The sequence below is a fragment of the Penicillium brevicompactum genome (genome assembly GCF_028827555.1).
Source record: "Penicillium brevicompactum strain IBT 35665 chromosome Unknown utg000006l_segment0_segment0, whole genome shotgun sequence".
Taxonomy (NCBI): Eukaryota; Fungi; Ascomycota; class Eurotiomycetes; order Eurotiales; family Aspergillaceae; genus Penicillium; species Penicillium brevicompactum.
In genome coordinates this window covers 2150271-2173015 of record NW_026623209.1, presented here as the reverse complement: position 1 = coordinate 2173015, position 22745 = coordinate 2150271, and the positions used below count along the sequence as shown (strand labels likewise).

The 22745-nt window shown below is 50.2% G+C and overlaps 5 protein-coding genes across 5 annotated transcripts; 4 read left to right on the top strand and 1 right to left on the bottom strand.

Annotated features, from left to right (window-relative positions):
- Positions 1 to 2638: 2638 nt before the first annotated feature.
- N7506_009026 (dienelactone hydrolase family protein) lies at positions 2639 to 3683 on the top strand (the record flags this gene model as incomplete). The annotated part of the gene is made up of 4 exons (XM_056958319.1): positions 2639 to 2659; positions 2847 to 2916; positions 2970 to 3017; positions 3076 to 3683. 4 exons carry the CDS (start codon positions 2639 to 2641, stop codon positions 3681 to 3683), a joined length of 747 nt encoding a protein of 248 aa, XP_056807709.1.
- Positions 3684 to 3901: 218 nt separating this feature from the next.
- N7506_009025 (uncharacterized protein) lies at positions 3902 to 4363 on the bottom strand (the record flags this gene model as incomplete). The annotated part of the gene is made up of 1 exon (XM_056958318.1): positions 3902 to 4363. The coding sequence occupies one exon, from the start codon at positions 4361 to 4363 to the stop codon at positions 3902 to 3904; it is 462 nt and encodes a 153-aa protein (XP_056807708.1).
- Positions 4364 to 6725: 2362 nt separating this feature from the next.
- N7506_009024 (uncharacterized protein) lies at positions 6726 to 9365 on the top strand (the record flags this gene model as incomplete). The annotated part of the gene is made up of 1 exon (XM_056958317.1): positions 6726 to 9365. One exon carries the CDS (start codon positions 6726 to 6728, stop codon positions 9363 to 9365), a length of 2640 nt encoding a protein of 879 aa, XP_056807707.1.
- A 4323-nt stretch (positions 9366 to 13688) lies between these two features.
- N7506_009023 (putative C6 finger domain protein) lies at positions 13689 to 14956 on the top strand (the record flags this gene model as incomplete). The annotated part of the gene is made up of 3 exons (XM_056958316.1): positions 13689 to 13800; positions 13919 to 14251; positions 14307 to 14956. 3 exons carry the CDS (start codon positions 13689 to 13691, stop codon positions 14954 to 14956), a joined length of 1095 nt encoding a protein of 364 aa, XP_056807706.1.
- A 4795-nt stretch (positions 14957 to 19751) lies between these two features.
- On the top strand, positions 19752 to 22402 carry N7506_009022 (uncharacterized protein; the record flags this gene model as incomplete). Its single annotated transcript, XM_056958315.1, has 2 exons — positions 19752 to 20128; positions 20182 to 22402. 2 exons carry the CDS (start codon positions 19752 to 19754, stop codon positions 22400 to 22402), a joined length of 2598 nt encoding a protein of 865 aa, XP_056807705.1.
- Between the last annotated feature and the right edge of the window lie 343 nt (positions 22403 to 22745).

The window sequence follows — 22745 nt, the reverse complement described above, 5'->3', positions numbered from 1 at the left end:
AAATTATTCTTTTTTACTATCGCGGTGAGATTCACATCCAATCAGCATCCAATTCCACGCACGGACAGGACCGGAATGGCCAGAATACGAGACCCATGAAGCCATAGAGGCAGAGGCAAGCGAGCAAGGCTTCCATTCATTCGTGCATTTCGAGTTTAGCTCGTCTTTGGTCATCTGCTCTGCCATTTTTTTCTTTTTTCTTTTCTACTTTGATTTATTTGGGAAATTATTTTCTCTCGCCTTTACCCTTTTGGCCCCCAATGGACCCTAGTCTCCCTAGTCTCCCCCTTTATCATTGGTCCCCCGGGTTCGCCGGCTCTACTTGTACTAGTCTCCTGTTCATTCTCTCTCTCTGTCTCTCTCGGGTATTCCAGAGAAGCAGGGTCGTTATAGAATATACACCTCTCTCGCCACCCAAAGCCAATCGCCTCGATCCACTCCCTCGGGTCTCTCCCGGTCACAGGCCTGGAGCACTCCACGCGAGACTTTGGCCTCTCCCGCTGTGTCAAATGCCTTATCCTCCAATCAGAGTCTGTCAGTGCAGGCTGACAGGATGCTTGTGTACTCCGTACGGCGAGAAGGGGTGTTTTTACCCTGCCGATCCATCAGACTGGACTACGGAGTCCATATAAGTATAGCAATACGGAATACGGAGTGAGGAGTACGGAGTAATAATCAAATTGACAGAGCTGATCTGCCGCAAACTAAGATCGAACATGGTTTGGTGATATCTCCCGAGGGGGGAAAGTCAAGAGGGGAGGAATCTCCGGCAGCTGAGTCTGCTTGGCAGAGAGGGGAGACATGTCCACTTTGCGTGGAATTTAATATTACGATCTGGTCCGCATTGCTCCCCCGTATTTGGTAGCAGTCCGGCGTTAGTTACTAGTTCACATGGAAGAAAAAAGAATGCTCCCAAAAAAAGAAGGAGAAAAAGAAAGGAAAAAAGAAAGAAAGGGGGTCTCAGACATGAAGGCAGCCAAGTCACATTCTTAGAAATACAACCCCCTACCAAAACTATCTAGATTAAACCCTCTCTCGGTATCTAAATCCGGACATTCCATCTTTGATTTGTATTGAACTGATCTCTCGCTACGGAGTAGAACCCCTCGATGGATACTCCAAAAATAAAGTCGAGGATCCTGACACACGCGTCTGTAGCCGCACGCCTCCCACCCCAAAATGGTTCACTTTCATGACGATCAGTTGACAATCGCCCCTCCAAAAGCTGCTACCCGGTCGATCGACGGTCTGCGATGCGATCCCTGAACCCGCACTATGTGGTTCGCAGCCGATTAGTCACTCTTCCTGCAAGGCAGCTCCTCAGATGTGACAGCCCGCAAGGATCCACCTGGCTGATCATGAACGCCTTGGTGTCGCCTGCGTCGGGTCCTGCCGGTGTGGCTTCGGAGAGGCTGTTGGGCGTTCAGATCGTTCCCCGGCGCGCGTGGAAGGTTGACTGCCCTTGTCCGGGAGATCTGCGACCATGAGTTTCGTGCAGAATCGAGGGGGTTTTCTAGCCCACTTCAAGTGTCTGTTTGTTTTCTTTGAGATTCTCGCTTGTTGTTGTCTGCCCGTGTTTCCCTTGTGGAGAAAAAAAAAAAGACTGACTGGTTTATGTATGGAGTACGGGCCACGGAGAGCACCCGATTCATCTATTCTGTGCTGGTCCTGGCACTCGCAGCATGATTTATCACTGTGTGAGCTTGGGATCGCTTCGGTTTCTTAGCGTTTCACGCAAGTCAATAATCTGTCTCGGCTTTCTGTTGGAGCCGTTTTGACCCCCTCTCCCCCCAAAAGTTTCCTGCCCCACGAGCACTGATTGATTGAGCATATCCCTTACGGCAAGATTCCGAGATGACACGTTCAAAGGCTAGTACTCCGTACTATCGGTGCATTTCATTGCATATTGCGAAGGCTCTTTGCAAACCGAGTCCAAGGGTTCTCATTCCCCCAACCCATTGGTCCACCGCTGGCATACTCTGTACGACGTACAGATCTGCATTACTCTCACAGATTTTGGGGTAAGATCAATAATTCCAGGTATCTGGTAACTATGAGTCTCTGTCGTGGAACCTCTATGCATAAATAAGGTGGCCTCTTGCGACCTGGTGAAATTTGTGATACCATCGGGTCTAGTGTAGGTGATGGCACTATCCCTACACCTTCGAAGACTAAATAACTGGACCGACGAAAGATGATATCAGGTCCAACCCTTAACATCAATGCAAGATCCTACGGAGTAATCTGTGGTTCAACGACTTGACGGTCGTGATGTGGCGATGCCTCAGGCCCCCACACTCGGTCTCTAACTTTTGGATCGCGTGTGGCTCTTTTGCTTTTCTCCCCTTTGCCATTCTTGTCGATTTCTCAACTTGATCAGACTGCTTTATATTCTGTCGCAGGATAATCCCGGCGAGGAAGCGAGCAATCATCCGTGCGACCGCGTCAGACTAATCATGAACCATGTTCGATCCATTATATGAGCCGGGCCATACAAATACTATGTATGAGTAAAGTGTGCCGTTTCAAGGAATCTTGAACTATTACGCTTGATCTCTTAAGTATGCAAACATCTAAATAGCCTACTCCACTGACCGGTTATATGATGTCTCGCGTGAACGCATCCATTACCGCTTCGATGACATCACAGCCTGGCGGGGTACTTCGTCTCGATCCATAGTACATCTCCGAATCTCTTCATCTTCACCTCAATTCAATTACTCTTGCTTGCTGCAACCAAATCATACTACTCTATCTGTCACCATGTCTGGAATTAGTAAAGCTTGCTGCTCGTACGTGCAACCGCATTCTCCAATGCCTCATTTGAGCTTTGCTGACTCTCACAGAATCCCCCTGTCGTCTCCAAGGGCTACAAGGCCAAGGGAGAGTACAAGACTATCAATGGATTGAAGACTTGTTAGTCTACTCTATACCCACGGTCTCAATTGCCTTCAACTAATGCGCTTTAGATGTGACCGGTCCCGAGGATGCCTCGAAGGCTATCTTGGTCGTATTCGGTAGGTCGAATGTACATCCTACAATTGAAAGCCAATACTTACAAGAATTCTTTGATAGACATTTTCGGCTTCTTCGATCAAACAATCCAGGGCGCAGACCTGCTCTCCACTTCCACCGACCAGAAGTACCGCGTCTTCATGCCAGACTTCTTCGAGGGTTCACCAGCAGACATCTCGTGGTACCCACCCACAACCGACGAGCACAAGGAGAAGCTCGGTGCCTTCTTCTCAAACCAAGCCGCTCCCCCGAAGACCCTATCCAAGATCCCGAGCGTCGTGGCCGAGAGCAACAAACTAGCCCCCGGCGGTTCGTTCCAGTCATGGTCGATCCTGGGCTTCTGCTGGGGTGGTAAGATTGCTTCGCTATCATCCGGTGCTGAGAACAAGATCTTCAAGGCTGCTGTTCAGTGCCACCCTGCTATGGTGGATGCAAATGACGCCAAGGCTGTCAACATCCCTATGGCGCTGCTGGCTTCTGGGGACGAGCCGGTGCAGGATGTCAAGGACTTTGAGGCGAACCTTAAGGTTCCTAAGCATGTTGAGACATTCTCTTCTCAGATTCATGGTTGGATGGCTGCTCGTTCGGATTTGGAGAATCCCGAGGTTCGTAAGGAGTATGAGAGGGGATACAAGACTGTTCTTGAGTTCTTCCACCAGCACTCGTAAACGGCACCGCAAAACGTTCATCGAAAGATATGACCTTGAATGAATAATAATTCTGTTTTGAGCACTCGAATTCGGAATGAACAGCAATCCATGTAAACCCTGAATGAATTGGGTTAGAGGTAGAAGTCCTTGTCTCCGTAGATGCTCCTCTCCATTTTCTCCATCGCCCTTCTAATCTCCCCCCGAGGTCGTGTCTCAATCTCCGTTAGCAACCTTATCTACTCCGCAATGAGGCACATTTCCAACATGTTCATCACCTTGACCTTGATCAGTTCGGACACTCTTTTCTTGTCCACGTCGCTGCTGTCGTGGTAGTCCAAGTGCAGGAAGTTCGTCCTCTCCCTTTTCCTGGCCACCATCATCATGAACACAATGTAGGCTATCAGCTCCATCTCCGTGTACCCCATCACCGTATCCTCTAGCATCAGCTCCTGGGAGTTGGGGAGCAGGAGGTTGTACGAGTCCGCCGCCAAGTTCTTGTAAAGGGTGTTCCTCATCTCCGAGGGCCCGGGCTGGTTCTTGGTGTCGGCGTTCTTGAGGACATTGCTCCCGTATTCCAAGTAGCCCGCCTTGGCCAAAGCCTGCATATCGGGGTCGAGGTGCAACTGGGACGCAGTGGTGCGGCTGAACATCACATCCAGTTTGTAGTCTTCTGTTTCGGAGCTAAGTAGGGCGCACATGATGTCTAAGCCCGGGCTGGTCGATGGAATTTTCAACTTCTTCGTGGCTTGGGCCTGGCCGACTTATTGGCACAACTGGCTGTCGATGAAACTCTTCACCTTCGGGAACCAGCTCTCGTTCTTCACCTCCGACGGCATGGCGCTCATAGCCCTCAGGACCCCGTCCTTGTCATTCACCATCGAGAACAGGTTGTAGACCATACCTGTCATACGGCTCAAAGCCCTGCTTGTCCATCCTCGACTTCAGCTCTGCCCTGTAGAGGTGGGAGTTCATCTTCCCGAAGACGACCCACTCCTTTGAGTGACTCGACAGCATTAACAAGAAGTCTCGGTCGACGGCCATCCCTTTCAGGAACTCCGCTATGGGACGGACGGCTAAGTCGGCCTCGAATGATGAAATCTTCCTCGACATCGGAGACAGTCTTTCCTGGTGCTGATCTTCTTCACTGTCTCGAGCTTCTCCGTGAGCTGCTGGACTTCTTGGTGCTCTTCTTGGTCTGCTTGAGATCGGATGTATCAACCTGATAGAAGGTAAAGGGGGGAGAGTGGGGAGTCTGCTTGAGCTCCGGGATTATGTATCAATCCGATAGAAGGTAGAGGGGGGAGAGGGAAGGAAAAAAACTGCCAAACTCACCTAGCCCCTGGGATCGAACCGGGGACATTTCTGGGGGTATTCAGTTGCCCGATATAACCCCAGAATTGGGCGTAGCATGGAGTAGTATCACGGAGCCGGACTACTCGGCCATTTTGGCGGCAGTTACAATATACTACCTCATTCAGACTTATATACGTGCTTTTTAGAAGCAAGAGCTATGGAAATGAGCAAGCATAAACAGCGAGGAGGAAGCAAGAAGCATACAACCTTGGAAGCATGCAAAAAAGCAAGCACCTGAGGCATCAACCATATATCGAGAGATCATGTAATGCAGGTAAGCATGACACAAGTTGATATGATTAAATAGCATGAACTCGCTTGCCTGGCTAGGGGCATATCACATATCCTATCGAATCAAAGCACTGGCTCTTATGGGGTTTGTTCTAGCTTATAGAGTTTAATAACCGGTACCTTGATGAAGTCTGGAAAACCTGGGGTAATTCCAAGGCTTTTGGGCTTCAAGCTCTATGCTAAAAACGGAATTAAGAAACCAGTTTTCGAAGAGCTGCGCAATCGGTTTTAGGAACGTCCCTTTCATTCAGAGACACGACTTTGATAGATAGGTCTGGGGTCGACGTGGTGCCCTACGTCCACGGGTAGAGAGTGTTCAATCGTCACGTCAAATTCTTGGGTACAATCGATCTGCACCTGGGCATAGGTTCAGAGCTACCAAAGACCTCGGGGCCTCGGGATACTAGTCGCACAAAATCAAACATTCGGGGATGTAATTTCTTTCAAGATTGCAACCTTGGAAGTAACAGCCGGGGCGAATATTCGGTTTCAGATAAATATATAGTCGTGGTAGCAAAACATCCCTAAGTCCATATATGGCTATGCTATGCCATATTCTGTCTAGGGGTTTGGAGAGCAATTCAAAGAGCCGAGATTATTCCAAGATTATTCTAGGAAGTCTAGAAAAGAAAATAATAAAAGTACATATTGTGAAGTGTTGATTGAAATGGCTTGGCAACGCCTCGACACGACGTCACCACTTTGAACCTCCGCGCTCGAGATTGGTTTCCGGGCGTACTTCCAGCGCTGTAGATCGACATGATAAGATGTCTAAATGCACCAGTATACGCAGTAGCTAAAACTAATTTGGTAATTCGCTCCTGCAGCTACTGTCGGTCGATTCTCGGTGTCACAGCTGTCATCCACTTGCCGCTTTGCCGTCGCCACGAGCCGAGAGGCCGAGACCAGCGATCTGCAACCTACTCATGCTTATTTGACTTCTGGCGCCCGTTTTCTCTTACTTGACCTCGACTCTGCGATGAGCTGCTTTGCATCCAATCATGTCGTTCCTATTCGGTCGCCGTCGTTCTCAGTCAGATGCAGCACCTCTTCATAACGAAACGCAGCGGCCATCACTTTCGCGCCGTCGCATTCCGTCCGGTCGCCATCAAGATGACCATTCGGACCGGGGAATTCGTGGCTTATTCCGGAGACACACTGATGATTTGCCAACCTTGAATACAACGGTAAGGTGCTCACAATCCGGTGGTGTACAAATCTCACAGAAAATAGGAGCATGACAAGTTACACCAGACAACGCCGCGGCCAAAAAAGGAAAGCAATGATCGCAAAAGTAATGGTCATAGAGCTCCTCCCAGTCCATTAAAGTCCCCGAGCACCGCCCCTACAGCAGGGGAGCATTGTGAGCCGAAACAGCCCGGAAATATACAAGATCTTCTCGAATATAGGCTAGATATGGCGACCAAACCAGAGCATAGCCCGTCCGGCGGTACGCCCGGCGCAAAGGGTGACCTGACAAAAAATGAAGTCAAAGCAATGTTATCTGGTGCGCCCCACTTTCTTCTGGAAAGAGGCAAGCATAAAGGATGGTATCCTCAAGTTATCTTCCCCTGGGATGAGCAGAATTCAGTGGTGCAACATATGTGGGACCGCAAACCATTACCACATGCATCTTTTACTTTGAGCACACTTCACGCCCATCTACCAGTCCCAGACGATTGGGTCGTCAAAGGAGGTGTTCCACTTCAAGCCTACGACTGGCGCCGGACAGGTGCTACTAATAGAGCAACATTCGATATCGGGATCTTCGAAGTGCCCAATATGCTCTCCAACAACGGAAAGGAGCCTGGCACTGTTGGCTTTAGGCACTTCCTGGAGCTACCGGTCTCTGACGCCGTGCGATTCACCGGACCCGAAGAGCCCAAGAAACCTGAATATATGCGCCAAATTTCAACCATGGGAGCGACGGAAGCGTTTGAGCTGATGGAAGGCTATAATAAACCATATTCGCAGTGTCAAAGCGGTGCCGTTCTCGATCGCCACCGACTAATCTCCGATGGTCCTGAAGCCTGGAAACGTATCGGTGTACGCGATATCAATCTACGAAGCCTCGCACAGAGACTTGAGCACCTGCGTCAGTTCCGGGAGGACATGCTCCGTGAGGGATCTACGAGGACCATATTGGATATTGAAAGCCCGCATCAGCTACACGAATCTTTGCATACACGCTTCCTTCACGCTCACCCACCACCTGCCGATATTCTCTCGGGTCATCCAGACAGTATCAAGTCGCAAATCAAGACCTTGGCAATCGTGTTAGCCACACCAGGCGCGTGGATCAACTTCAGTCTGCCCGAATGGCGTTTCCGAGCCGGACAGATCCTCTGGGAGGCATCACAGCATGGAGATGGAGACTGTCTCACGCCTGGAACGGGAAATAAGACAGCATCCTGTGAGAGTCTGGTCAATTCTGGTCTGGAGCGAAAGTGGCTGTTGATCCAGCTGCTTCTTTCCGCGGAGCTTCTTCTTCGTTTGGACGCATTTGTCCGCGTCGGCATGCTGCATGATCCCCACGGCGGAAACATCAGCATACAGGAGCTCCGCCAATTCGAAAAGCTGCGAGACGGCAAGGTGAATTGGGATTTGGTTGTTGTGCGTCGTTTCTTGAACAGCCTCGATATTTCGTGTCCCTCGCCCGAGCCACCGACACCAGAAAGTCCCGGATCAAAATCCCCAGTCGTCAAATCGCCAGAAAAAGGTCATCGGTTTGCGTTCCTTGAGGCCCTCACCCGACGGAGTTCATTCCCCGTCGCGGACCTGCAGTCTGCTTGGGACTGTCAGCTAGGCTCCTCTCACGTACGCCAGCAACTAGAGGGGCTCTATGTGTTTGCGGAGAACATTGGATGGCCAAGGCTTGCGAAACTGAAAGCTGTCATGGAGCTCAAGCTTGGAGATTCGACAAACCCTGTTCTCCCGACTTTAGTGGTTGACAGGTGGGTCCAGGATAGTGTTTCCAAAGACGCCTCACTGGCTAGAGCGGATATGTACACACGAGATCCCTGTCGCCGCCGCGTGAAGCTTGATGGATCTAGCGATTCGCGGTCGAAAACGTTAGGCTGGATCTCGCGCAGTTGGCTCTCCGGATTCGTGATCCCCGGAGAGGGTATCAGTCATCTTTTGATGGCTACAATCTTGGAAAATGACACCGAGGCCCTAGATCAGCTGGGTACAACTGCCAGTCTATATGGAGGGTTCACATTTGGTGAGCGAAGCTTTTGGAGCAAGTCATGTATCGTTGGGCGTGTTTTGTCCAGCTCAGCCGGGGCTAGGACATGCATGGGGTGGATTAGCAGCGAGATGCTCCCTCGTCATGCGACTACGCTAGAAAAGTTCCAGCCTGGGTGGTTCGAGCTAGCTGTCGAAGAGGTTCGACAGTGTACCAGTAAACCTCGAATCAAGCAGGGGGCTAAGCTCGCCCTGGAGTCTTCTCCGTTGGGCACGGCCGACATTACAGCTGCTTCCTTTACACTCCCAAGAGACCCAGAGTCATGTCCAGCAGATGAAGTCACGCTTGAATCTCTGACTCTTTGTGCCAAAGAGGGATCCACAAAAGGCATTATGGTAGCCGATGAGGCTTCTATGTCGTTTGCTACCAAAGGCCCCGACGTGGAAAAGCCAACTACAATATCCTTCTCCTTGAAGTATAACGTGCGCTTTGTGTCCGCCCAGCAGTGTCGTCCACCACTGGGTGTCGCCTCTCGTAGCCGGGTCGATGAGCCAACATCCACAAACCCGCCCAGGTATACACGATTGACCGGCCATCCTCTGCACCGGTCATATCCATACAAGTATATCCCATTGGATGCGCTCCCCACTACCTCGGCACCATCACAAGACTCCGGGGCACCCCAAGCTCCAGAAATTATAGTAATAGACGCGCGCGGCAGCCGAGATAGAGAGACGTTCGTTCGGGCGTGGTGTGCTTCTGTTGGGTATCATGCGATCATCGGTCGGAGTGGGCGGACATGTGTCGCATGTTGTGTCAGACAAGCGAAGGCAATTGGAGTACAGGTAATAGTCCGCGTAAGCGACTGAAAATAGCCGGGATAAACCGATCGCACATGCTTTTAGCGAGGTCCAGACATAAACGAGTCAACAATTTAATGATAATGTCTCATAGTCAAGCGTCACGGCGGCTAATTCTGAACCCCGAGTCGGGGGATTTAAAAAAAATTTTAAAGCCCGAATGGATTAAAGCTCTTAATCGCGCAGGGCTGGCAGATTGGGCGAATGCCCCTTTTCGGCCGGTCAAGGGCGATTTGGTTTCAACGGTCATCGGCAAAGCCGGGGAGAAAGTCAAGTCCACCCCTGTGAGAATGTCAGACCTCAAGAAAATACCACCTTCCTTTTCCCCACCGGAAAAACCGAAGAGGAAAAAATCCAACTAAAAACGCCGCATATCATAGGGGCCCAAGAGGGATGTGGTTCCCTTTTTTTTTTTTGGGAGGACGCGTAAGGCAGGTTGCAGGTTAAAAAGGGAGACCCCTCTGAGAGGAGCCGAGGACCAAATGGAGTCAAGGGCCCGAACATGGTGAAACAGCCGGACCAGAGTTGAGGGACCAGTGAGATTGCCTGCAATGTTGGTCCACATGGAGATCTGAGATCTGAACTGATTAAAGACTCACAAGTGCGGTGGAAGTATAAATCCGAATCTGAACCCAAACAACCCTAACTGCCTAGTATAGATGTCTACCTGCATCTTGGTATCACATCTGCAGGGCTGCAGGGTTCCAATATGTACGTCGTACGTAGTATACAATGTTGTCGATAGGTAAAATCACTCTACACTCTGCAGTTGATCGCAGAGCCTTACTGAACCAATGCAAGGTCAACGGAGCAGACATTCCAAAATAGCATCACATCCGAAATGATGCAACTATTCCAGTTAGAGAAATTGCACGCCCAACTCAGGCCATTACAACATGGCTCACAGGGTTTGATTGTACACATGCACGCCACTGCGGAGCTCGGCAGTTGCGATTTGGCAGGATAAAAAGAATAAGTATCTACTAATCCCAGAAGGGTATTATCCACAATACGTACATTATGAAACAAGCGACACTCAGACACTGCCCAGGACGCCCAGATGTATACCAGTATCGACCTAAGCTCTGGAGCCAACTGGAAAGTTTATGGGTGACGGACTCTAGCCGAACTTCTAGAAGACACTTGTCTTAACCCACAAGACAAAAATCTTGGCTACGATCCAGAAACCAAGATCTCAGCCTTGGACCCTTGTTTCACTTTAAACAATTGGCTGATCGACAACGACGCGACGCGCACCGTTGGGGCTTTACCTAATTATGCAATCCGAATACGGAGTACAATTCTCGGAAAAACAAACCTACAATTATGCATACTCAGTACTTGTAGGTACGGATGCTGGCCTTTCGATGTGTTTTTCGTATATTGCGGGTTTATTCGCGCTCCCAGATCTATCGACATTTGCCGCGTCACGATACATGCACTGGATCTCTAGGTGCAGGTGCACCCCAAAGAATCTCTATTTCTGAGGCCCAATCAGATCGACAATACCCATCTCAAGTCCCGTGCTCGTCGATCTTGGACAAGAGCGTGCTGAGGTGCGGGGCCCGGAGCGTGAGCAGTCTGCTCTCGCGCTTTCGCAAAAGGGCGGTCGAGCCATCCCCTTGGGATCAAGTCGAGGTGTAAGAGGTACTTTCAGTATGCTCACACTCTAAATGGTCTGCGCGAGGTGTACTCCGTACGTATACGGAGTACGGAGTACACAGTACGAGGGAGCACGGTGATCAGTGGCGTTTATTGGCCTGAGGGGTTTTGTTGACGTGATACAACCCAGGAAATTGAAGATCATTGTCCACTCCAGTCCACTGTATTCCCCAAGCCTGATCTTGACACGTTCTCCTCTTTCACTGTGGCCAGTGGAATTCAATAGCGGTGGTATTATAGCCACCCCCTTTTTTTCCAACCCCCTCCCCTACACGATTATCCAAAGCACGTTGACCCCATCGCTGATCTCCTCCCCCTTTAGTGGGATTTCGAGAGAACCTTTTGGGTAAACAGTCTCCATGTCTCCAAAGGACCTCTAGAGGACAGGAAAAACCCCCGATGAGCCCCATGCGAATGCCAAGACTTAGCCTGTAACGCGCTACCAGACTCGAGACGATCCTTAATTAAACCTTGACCAGCCCCACTGTCTGTTACAGAGATCGCTTGCATTCTCTTACAGATGCCTTTAAGGCTTTCGGGCAAATGTCCCTCTTAGGTGTAGTTCAGGGCTGTGTAGCTGATTCATTTCATATGTATTCAGTCTCTGCGGTGTTATTGGTGTCTTTCATTTCTCTTATATCGTATAGAGATGTGCATGAGATAGGATCATTTTAAAGGCCGCGTACTGTTTCTGGAACAAATTCCCATATTCAGATAGCATCTGGTGAAACATTAATTATTGTGAATTATTGTGATTAAGATTGTCCTGGATTGTCCTGATTGTCCTGCTAGAGACTTCTCACCCAAGGAACGTCGGGGTTGGGTCCATGACGAAGAGCGTTCGCAGCCTTTGATTGGTTCACCCTTTCCATTCGCTCTTTTGTGAAATTGTGGCGATACCAAACCGCAAGCTACTTGTATTATTCACGTGGGGGGATCAACTCCGAAAAATCACAGAACTACAGTACTACGTGGGCGTGGGTGAGATATAGCAAGCCAAAGGGAAAACTGCTTCTTTGGGCAGTCTGAGGGAGAAATAAGACCTCCACTCTATGGCTAACTCGCGGGTATAACCTGATACACATCAGCCGTGGACCCTGAATCTGTTTTTAGCACCAATCAACCAGCGGTTCGTTTCATCTCCTACAATGATAGAATTTAAGATTGCAAAAATTTGAGCCTTTCCAGAAAGCCATGTGGACATTCGATCGAGCTGCATAGCTTTTCTTCGAGAAGCCTTCAAATGATTCTAGGGATCAGCCTCTGAAATGACCAGAGACAGAAGGTTCATTTTGGACAATGGACCCTCTAATCGGCCAGCCTATTGGTTCTAGGTGCCGACCTAAGCTCGTCTCGCCAATCACTTAGCCGGGACTTGAAGGATGTATTCCCCAGTTCAACAATGATTGACAGGTATCCCTCCTGGCCCTAGTCCCAATAGGAACACGACGAGCGACCACTGTTCAACACCCACATCTCCCCACTCTTGTCAGGGCTCCCAGACCATGGTTCCTCGTCTCTGCCTCATTTGATGAACCGGGTCTATCATACGCAATCAGGGGCTATTGGTCATTTACCTAAGCAAGAGTGTCCCAGTCCAACGGTGCAGCTGAAAACAGGTAGGAAAAAAAGAAATAGGGAGAAAAATCAAATAAGGCCAAAAGTACTCCGTACAGCAGAATAAAAATAATATAATAAACTGGAAGAATACCGACACTACTCCGTATACGAGTATTCTCCAAACAGGAACTTGCCTTGCAGAGTAAGTTTAGTCTAAAGTTGAGGTTAATGTGTATTTAAGGGAAGTTGTCCGCGGCCCCCTGAAGTGATCATCCATTGACAATGACCTGCAGTTGTTTTGGGCCAAGTCGATACATCCGGGTTAGTCTTAGTTGGGATGATGCAGAGCCACCTTGGTCCACGTACAGTGGGATTATACTATTAAAATCAAAATTTAATCCCAAAATATCAAGTAAAAAAAAATAAAAGAAAAAAGAAAAAATAACCACAGGCCAATTGGGCGTTTCACCCCGCGATTAGCTTCTGTCTGTTGTACTATAGTACATCCTCGATCTGCTCTTCCTTTCTTCCCACACCGTTCACTTCACATTCACTCCTTTGGATTCCCATTTCTTTTTCTCTCTTTTTAATTTTTTTTCCCTTACTAATCTCTTTCTGGTTATTATCGTTTGACTTGTCCCCCTAGTGTGTTTCTTCTCCGATCTCAAGCTGGGCTACGATAACCTTCTAGGCCCTAACCCCGTCTAAACACCCCCCGGCATTCCATGAACACTTTAATTACTATTATTATTGATTAATTCGCAATTACTGGCTTGGGCGAACGACCTTGGAAACACCAATCTATCCTCGACCTTCTCATTGCATCTTCCGTCGTTTGAGAAAGCGGATCCTATCACCGTCCCGATTTCTCGCTCTCTGAAACACAATATCAGGCCTGGTCCAGTGTGGCGCATGTGGATCTGAAAGTGCGACTTGAAGCAGCGTCACCCTCAATACACTTCTCAATCATCCCTGGGTCTCTGTATGGCCTCGTGGCGATAGTTGTCGCATTCGCCTGTTCGCATACAGGCGCATTCCACGACTTCCTCGCGCAAGTCCTCCGACTCGTGATTTGTATCGACTCGATATCAGTATTTGCTCCTGGGAGCTATGCCCGCGGCTGTTCACGATATGTCATCAACTCCAACCTCACAAAGCGCCATGGACGCAAACGACAAGAAGCGAAACAAACTGGGATATCATCGAACCTCTGTGGCATGCGGTCAGTACCAAGCTATCTCCTCTCCTCTCCTCGACTGTGTCGGCAGCAGACGCGAAACCCCCTTTCGCGGGGTATTCACATGCAATTCATGTGACAGTCGGGCTTATACTTGACATAGTGCATTGTCGACGACGTAAAATCCGATGTCTCGTCGCGCCAGATGATACTGAAGGTCGATGCGAAAACTGCATTCGATTGCGAAAGGACTGTCAATTCTTCCCTGTTGATCAGCAACCGCCGATTGAGAAAAAGTCACGACCGAGCTCAAGATTGGAGACACCTTCAACTGAGCGCTCAACTACAACACCGATTGCTTCATCTCCAAGCAACCTGGTGCCTGATACCACCGAGACCTTCTATCCATACCCAACAATGGCCATGGACACTCCCGCACAGGACATGTCATCATACAATGTTGGCATGGTGCAGACTAACATGAGTCTAACACCTGGTAGGCAAATTCCTCTGGAGTGTAGGACTCGCATGAACTGATGATTTTATGTTAGATCGACCAATGGGACCTGGAGACTTTACTGGGCATCAACCGATGGACCCAGGAGTTGCATGGGACGAATTTACGACAATATCAGACCCGCAATTATTGAATACGATGACATCCGGAAAGGGCCAAATGATGAATATGTCACCCAATATGTGGAACGCAGGAAACATCCCCTCCGGGCTACCGCCACCTTCACCGATATCCGCAGCATCTCCAATGGGAGGCCAACAGCAGCCCATGGCCCAGACTCCAACATACGCCATGCAACCCGACGGAACCGTCTGGCAGGTGCCTCCTCCACCTCCACCACGGACGATGAGCTACCCGGGACAAGAAATGGGCCAGTCCTATCCCAACCAATTCCATCCGCAGATGCCCCCGGAGCTCAAACGCAGAATGACCACTCCAGCACAGTCATTGTCCGCACCGAGCGCCATGGGCGTCCCAACTTCACCAGGTCCGCCAGAGATGACACCCGGGTCCGTCTCTTACCCACCAGGCATGAACTACCCGCAATGGCAGGATATGAACGCCATGTCTGGTATGGGAGTAGTGCCTTACCCCATGTACGCCGGCGACGCCGTTCCACAACATCCTTACCCTCCCAATCATCCGATGGGACATCCCGGGGCTTCGGGGCGGTCTCCAAACTGAATAAATCGCTCTTGGCCATCCTCCACATATCACTTTTTTTCCATGTTTCTTTGGGCTCGGTTCCTATCACGTTACACAACATTGCTAGACGGCTTTCTTCATTTCTAATACCCCGTGGGATACGCACCTTGTCCCCAATTGGCATTTTTCTCTTCTACGTTTCCACCTCATCCTCATACACCGTGGTGGGTCTGCTTTGCAGCTGATCATTAGCGGGCGCAAGGGCTGTTGGGTGGCATTTTTCTATGATTTTTGGACTTCTTTTATTCTGTCATGGCATGGCCCATCGATCCGATTCCCCATCTTCTCGGGCTCTTCCGCTATGTCTGGAGATCATCATTTCTTTTTTCCATTTCTTTTTTTTTCACGTCTTTTACACATCTTTGCATTTTACATCTCGTTATGTTGGGGGGTTCCGGCGGGTGGTTGTCTGGTATGAGGCGTAATCCGCTTCATACATGTTAGGAGGTTTTGTTTTGGGTCATCTACATAGATTTCTTTTCCCTTCTTTTCATCTCCCCTTTTGTGAGATTGACCCCGAGTCCTGACTCTGAGGCCCGTTCGCCTCATTCTGTGTTATCAGACGAAGCAGATATCAGGGGTGCAACGGACTGATCAATGACGAAAAGGGCAATTGGTCTTGTCTTGGCCGAGAGCTGTCTGGTCTCTTTAGTACCAGCCTTTTTGATAGGCAGTCAAAGTCTTCGCCCCGTGTCGAGGGCACGTGCCAAATTTACCTATCGAATTTCCACAACAATTGCATACACTAGCGCACAAGAACCATTACATATTCAATCGGCAATGTCCTTAAAGCCGTGGAGCTGAACTCGCGATTCATTCAATTAGAGTTTCACCGATCCATCACAAGTCTGCTTTGCGGTGTATACGAGATTCATGCTTAGAGCCGGGCCGCCCAATACATAGTTGGATACGCCCTTGCTTTCCAAGGTTGTTCATGTACCTGTATCCCGAGACGATGGAACTATGCACCTTCAGCCCTGGAGTTGCATGAAGGTACTCCGTATGACGGCTCTATTTGCACCATACTTGCTGGTGATGCAGGTGTTGCCCCTTAAAAAAACCTTCAGCGGGCTTGGGTTGTAGGTAATGCTCGGCCGCGCGTAAATCCTGGTCTACCAAGGACTTCCATGCAAGAACCAATGGCAAGGCAACAAAGTCGACGAGATTGACATTTGTAGTCCTGTTGTCAATCAACAATGCTCGCTATCTTGGACTCATTACGTGCTCAAAATCAATCTCCGGTCAGTCCCAGGCAAGAGTGAGCCTCAAGATACTCTCGTATCTAGGACCTCGGGAGGCTTTCCTGATGACATAGGGACTAGTTACGGAGTACCTACGGAGTACTCTGTGATAAGATAGAAAGTTTCTACCAGGCTTTGTACAGCCTCGTTGGAATGTCATGATAGGACATACGAAGATGTGATACGGCATTGACTAAACAGATCCGACTATTCTCCGGGGCGATTCGAGTTCCCTTGCGTGCTTTGGGGATCTACAAGATGGCGTCAACCATTTGCGATAGTGACAACTGGATTTTGCACCAATCTCATCCAATCCTGAGTCTGTCAGGATATGATAGCCCGAGAGAAGATCAATCACATCACAAGGAGGTCTTGAGATTGGCAATCCCAGTAGATAAGGTCGAGGTTTCATTCGAGTTAACGCCACGGGGATCCGCTTTAGGGCGGATCCGTGGAGGGATCAGTGGGATTAGAAAACTCCGGGGTCAAAAATCTGGAGATAGGAGTGAACAATGGCGGTGTGGTCGATGTGAGACCCAATGACAATCATTTCATGCCCGCCGGGGTCCCCATTGGATCTCTTATCTTTGCGCTGATGTGCCTCCATCTCGTTGGGCAAGATACCTTGGGGTGACCCTGTTGGTTGTGATATCGACCCAGCGCATTGTTTCTCTTAGTGTCACGTCTTATCGAGACATTTTTGGGTGATAGCAAAACACGGCGTCAACGTCTGGCGTGAGCGTATATAAAGGACTTACCGTCCCACCAATTTTTTCTCCCACACTGAGCCCAGCACTTCAGCTTCAGCGCCTCAATACCTGGGAAAAGTCAAATATTCTGCAACATCTGAGTTTCCCTTCCAAAGTGATACTTGTGCTTGATTTGTGGGTATGCAAAATGGTCGGCCCGTTCTCCCCACGCTCTCTGGGGCGACCCTTCCCTTCATATGGAATCAGTCGACTGTCACGACGCCCGGGAAAAAGGAAAAATTCTTTCGAGTAACCGCAAGAACCGCACAGAAAAAAAGGCCACCCCCTCTCTCTGCACTGCTACGCGTGGGGAAAGTCCGAGACCAAAGTACCAGTCAGATTGACGCGGGCTAGATGTGCAGGACGCCACTGCACCTGGATGGTTTTTTGATTTCCAGACGGGATGGTCCGGGTGCCTGAGACACATCTGATTTGAAAGAGCAGCACGAGTCATGGTCTGATGTACTCCGTATAGGACAAGATAAGGTCGAAAAAGTCCCCCAAGGAGCAGTTCCACCGATCTGCGGGCTATCAGCATCCAATGACCACATTACCACGGCTAATTATGTATTTGGACATCTTATCGGCTCTTATCTTCCGGTGGAGAATCGAGGTACAGTACGGAGGACGCTACAGATGAATTTGATTACGGAGTATTCCCGACTTCCTCCATTGGATCGACACTCACGGGGCCTGTTGCCATATCCAACTTGAGTCCCCACATGGAGAACCGTCATTGTTGTGGCTCTTTCATATACTGACACTATACTCCTACAGCCCTCGAGAGGTAGGGATCTGGTGATTGGGGTGGCAAAAATGTGGGAAAGGGAGGCAGGGATATTAACCGGTCTCCCGGCCTAGCTGCCCTATGGATGCATACGAGGTTGAATTTGCCTTCTCTTTTTCCACCTTGACCTGCTTTGGGGAAGAACTTCGGGAAATGCTGTGACAGACCCGTAATTTTCCCCCATACACCGAGAATACTATTTTCGGGTAATTTAGGGATCTCTTTCTGAGCCCGGTGAGTCTTCACAGTCTACTTACCTTGTCATCATTTTCAAAAAGCAATCGCATTCTTAACAAAAATATGATATGCATGGATATATGCCGTACGTGGCATATATATTGGATGGTATTATCAATCCCCCTTCTCTTAGTTGGCCATGGCCACGCGTGAAAAGTGAGTCAAAAAGGCTGCCGAGAAGAAGGCCCGTAGAACGTTTCTTATCTCTCGGGCTCCATCCGTTGCTCGGCCTACGTATCATTTCCGCCCCGCTGCGCTAGATGCTATACTTGTGCGTTCGACCATCAATGTCAACAAATCTCTTTCTTTTCTCGGCCTCTCTGTACTTTTTCGAACCTGAGTGATGCCCGGATTAATTCAATCGGGTAGTCTACTCAATTCAATACACATCTGAGACTCTAGCGAAGTCCGGCCGACAAACAATGCCCTTTTTCACTCAGACAAACAGAGCATGCGACTCGGGAAGTAGACTCCACCAGTAACGAACAGTCCCCACTTAGCCTACATCTGGACATGCTCCGGAGGCGCTAAGTGAACATGATATCTTTGGAGTACCAGACTCTGGAGTTATATCCAAGCTTAGTATGGGTATATCTCCAACGGGCCACGGACAGTGAAAGTACCTGCGTTTAGACCGGTCCCGACCTTGGATAGAGGGTCGGGTGAGGACATTAGTCTGAAGTCTAGCACGGTTCTTGCTACTCGGGCCGATGCTTATGGTCAAGATGCCGGAACTCCAATATAATACTGGGATATAACTCGATATACGATTTGGCGGAGGGCCGTGCGAGCTGGGCCTACACAGTAGGTGCAGATGGGTAAAAGGCCGAAGTGTACGGAGTACTCCGTACATAAAACAATTATTAATGGAGGATTTAGCAGACGGGAGTGGCGCATGAATCAGACTTTATCGTATTGATATAGAGTGCGTCAATATAGACTAGGATGCTGTACTTCTACCTATGTAATATACTGTAGAGAAGTACTCGAAGTACTCGAAGTACCACGGAGTAAAGGTACTATACTTTTGGGAAGTGCCGCGAATCGGATTTAGCGTAACTCCTGTATTACCGGTATAAATTACCGATTACATCCAAACCATCGACATCATATTATTTCTGGCTCATTTCCCTTTTCTCTTATATATCTTTTTGTGTCTTACTATCCTCCCGAGTAGATATTATATAGAAAAAGCGCTATACCGGGGAAATTTGATCGGGTTGTTTCTGGTAATCCGCTTCCGTCAACTTTCCCACACCTGGCACACCTGGCACACCTGGAAACCACTTCCCTTCTCACCCTCTCACTCTTCAATCTCGAAACAATTCTGGCATTGAATCGTGTCCGACCAATCCTTGGAGGAGTTTCCGATCCTCCTCATCGCATTCATCTTTTTCGGGGCATGAGCGTCTGGAGGGTCTAGCCCCCCCTCCACGACTCAGAATCTCCAGTCACAGTCCCCTCCCCCTCAAGAGTTCCAGTTCCAGAGTCTTGGTGCGTTCCGTCAGCTTAATTATCTTACTATCATATGCTATTGTCTTATACCCATCCATGCTAATAGGCGTTTTTGTGGTGCAGACCCTAGTCTCTTGACTACCAATCGGTACTCGCTTGGCTGCATTCGATCAACTTTCGGCAAGGGTCTCGTTTACGGCGGGTACGGGGGAATTTCAATTCCAACCCACCCTTGGCTCTCCCCTCTACCCCCCGCGGTCGCTTTTATCTGACCTCTCCCCTCTTCAAATCCTCCATCGGAGATTATGGAGGGGATACACCATAGCCACGGGGAAGGCCACCCGAACCAGCCTACGGCCTTTCCCGGCTTCGATCCAGACTCCCAAATGATGTCCGACGACTTCTCATTTGACTCTCCCTTTAGTCCCGGCTCCTCGAACGCCAACGATGGCGTCCTCGGAAACCCCATCTTTCCCGAGTGGACGCACGGGGCACCGCGTGGCGATAGCCCCGATGAAATGCAAAGGAAGGATCCGTTGGCCGCCCAGATTTGGAAACTCTACACCAGGACGAAATCCCAACTTCCCAACCAGGAGCGCATGGAGAACTTGACATGGAGGATGATGGCAATGAATTTGAAGCGCAAGGAAAGGGAGCAGCAAGAGCGAGAGCAACAGGCTCGGTAAGCAGGATGTGTGGATCTTGAGGCTCCCAAGCTAACGGTTGCCTTGACAGCACCTCGGAAACGCTGAGCCCGACATCAAACAGCATTGCACACATGCAACTGTCTGACCAGGTCTCGTCCTCTGAACAGTCGCACGACATGCACATGGATGCGACTCCAGATCCCATGAATCTGGATGACTTCATCATTCCTTTCGACTCTCCCGCTGAACACACTCACATTCCCGCCGATCGCCACTTCGCAGCATCGTCGACAGGATCGATCCCCATCAAATCGCGTAAGGATCAAGCGATGGTGGATCACCAGTCTGCCGCTGCCTCGTTCCCACACCCACCTCACGATCCAAACTCCGAGTTTGGATATGTCCCTCGCCGGGTTCGCAAAACGAGCGTGGACGAGCGACAGTTCTTTGCTGGTTTAAGTGCACCAACCCGCAAGCGACCTGCCGAGGCCTCACCTCACGTTCCCCCGGTATCCAACGCTATGATCTCGCAGCACTCGGAACTCTCAGCGGCGCTGCCCGACTACTCGCTGGACCATCCCCCTTCCACCTTTTCTCTCACGGGCAACGGCACGGTGGGCCCGCGCCGGCCCCAGCACTCTCACACCCACTCAGGAGTCTCTGGAGTTCCCTACGGGCTAGACACCTTTGGAATCGGGGAAGACCACGGCATTCACTCAGCGGGGCCTTATCAGCAGAACTTCCATTTCTCGCCTTCGGATTCCCCAATGACTGCGGGAAACCCGTTCTCGAACTTGTATTCCCACACCCCGCTCGCCTCATCGCTCAACTCAACCGAGTTCTTCTCTCCTCCGCCTTCTGGCTACCAGTCCACTGTCTCAACCCCGCAACCGATTTACGAGGGAGAGCAGTCAATGTTCTTCAACGATACTCCATCTGAATCCCTTTCCCAACGTCGCATTCCGAACTATATTCAGCAGCGCCAGTCTAACCTGTCGGCTTCTTTGCACAATCGCTATATGTACAACGTCTCCAACGGCGAGTCTCAATCAGGGACCTCAGCCACAGGGACTCCCGCCACTCACGTTTCTGGATTTACAGTACCGCAGCACCAGCATGTCAACCCATCCCAAGTACTTGGGTCTGGCGAGTTCTCCACAACAGCACCCGCTAGTAGCATGTTTACTTTCGGCGGAGATTCTGACAACGAGGACGATGATGGCAACTTTGAACGCGGCGGTATCACCATGCCGAACGACTTTACTTCTCTAGACGAGTCCAATGACATGGGCGCTCCCCTCCATTGGGATGGAGGCTTTGCTGGCTCGGTTCAGTCGCTTCCAGGCTTTGGTGCTCACCACCGCAAGCATGTCACGATTGGATCCACAGACATGATCGACGGACCTTCCGAATGGAACCAGGGAGGCACTCTTGGCCGTGCACATGGATCCGCTGCTTCTGTGAGCGAAGTGCGCAACCGCGAACAGGATCCGCGTCGTTTTGGAAAGGTTCCGCGTACTTCGTCGACTCCTAACGCCGCTGCGCTGCTTCGCCAGAATTTGAACGGCTCTGCCAGCGTTCCTCCGACCACCCACCCATCTCCCAGCACACCCCCTGAGTCTGGTCTGAGCAGCGCTGTGCCCTCGCGCCCAGGTAGCCCAGGTGGTTCGAAGAACGGTGATCCGAACGCGGGACCAACTACATGCACGAACTGTTTCACTCAGACTACTCCTCTCTGGAGACGCAACCCCGAGGGTCAGCCCTTGTGCAACGCCTGTGGTCTATTCTTGAAGCTTCATGGTGTCGTACGACCGCTGTCACTGAAGACCGATGTCATTAAAAAGAGAAACCGCAGCAGTGCTAACACACTTGCTGTGGGCGCTTCTCGGTCGTCCAAGAAGACCTCTCGCAAAAACTCTATCCAGCACGCTCCATCCAACTCCATCGGATCGCGCATCAACACCTCGGAGTCGCCACCCTCCATCACCGGTTCCAGCGCCATGGGGAAACCCGGCGTTGTGCCAATCGCTGCCGCCCCGCCCAAATCTGGCCCGCCTGCTGGTGTAGCCCAGGCCCGTGCTGGAGTGCAAGTGGCACCCAGACGGCAGCGCCGGCTTGAAAAGGCGCCAACTGGCTCAGAACCCGATGCAGAGGAGAGCCCCAAGTCCAATGCCCCCGCCAGTCGCTCCAAGGTTGTACCTTTGGCTCCGGCAATGGCGCCTCCTGCTGCCGCCAACCCAGCCAACCACAGCATTGCTGGTGGGCAAGGTGCGAGCCAGGAGTGGGAGTGGCTAACCATGAGTTTATAAGCCCTAAAAGGCTTTTTGCTCTTGCTGAATGCTGAATCCTGTCCATGTGTGACGGAGCCAGTCACCGCTCTAATTTCACGTGCTACACGACTAATGTTCCTGGCGGTCGTGACTCCTTACTCTCATGATTTTTTTATTATACGTTACTTGTGCTTTTTGTTGATTTGATTGATACAACCGCGTCTGTTCCGGGACCCGAGCTGCTCTTTTCTTTTTTACCTTCATGTTTTCTTTCTTTCTTTTTACTGGTTTTGGCTTTTGTTTTTGTTTTGCAGCTCGGAGCCGGGCAGAAGTGCGCATCTCTCTCGTCCTTTTTTGATTTTCCATCTCTTTATTGAATTTT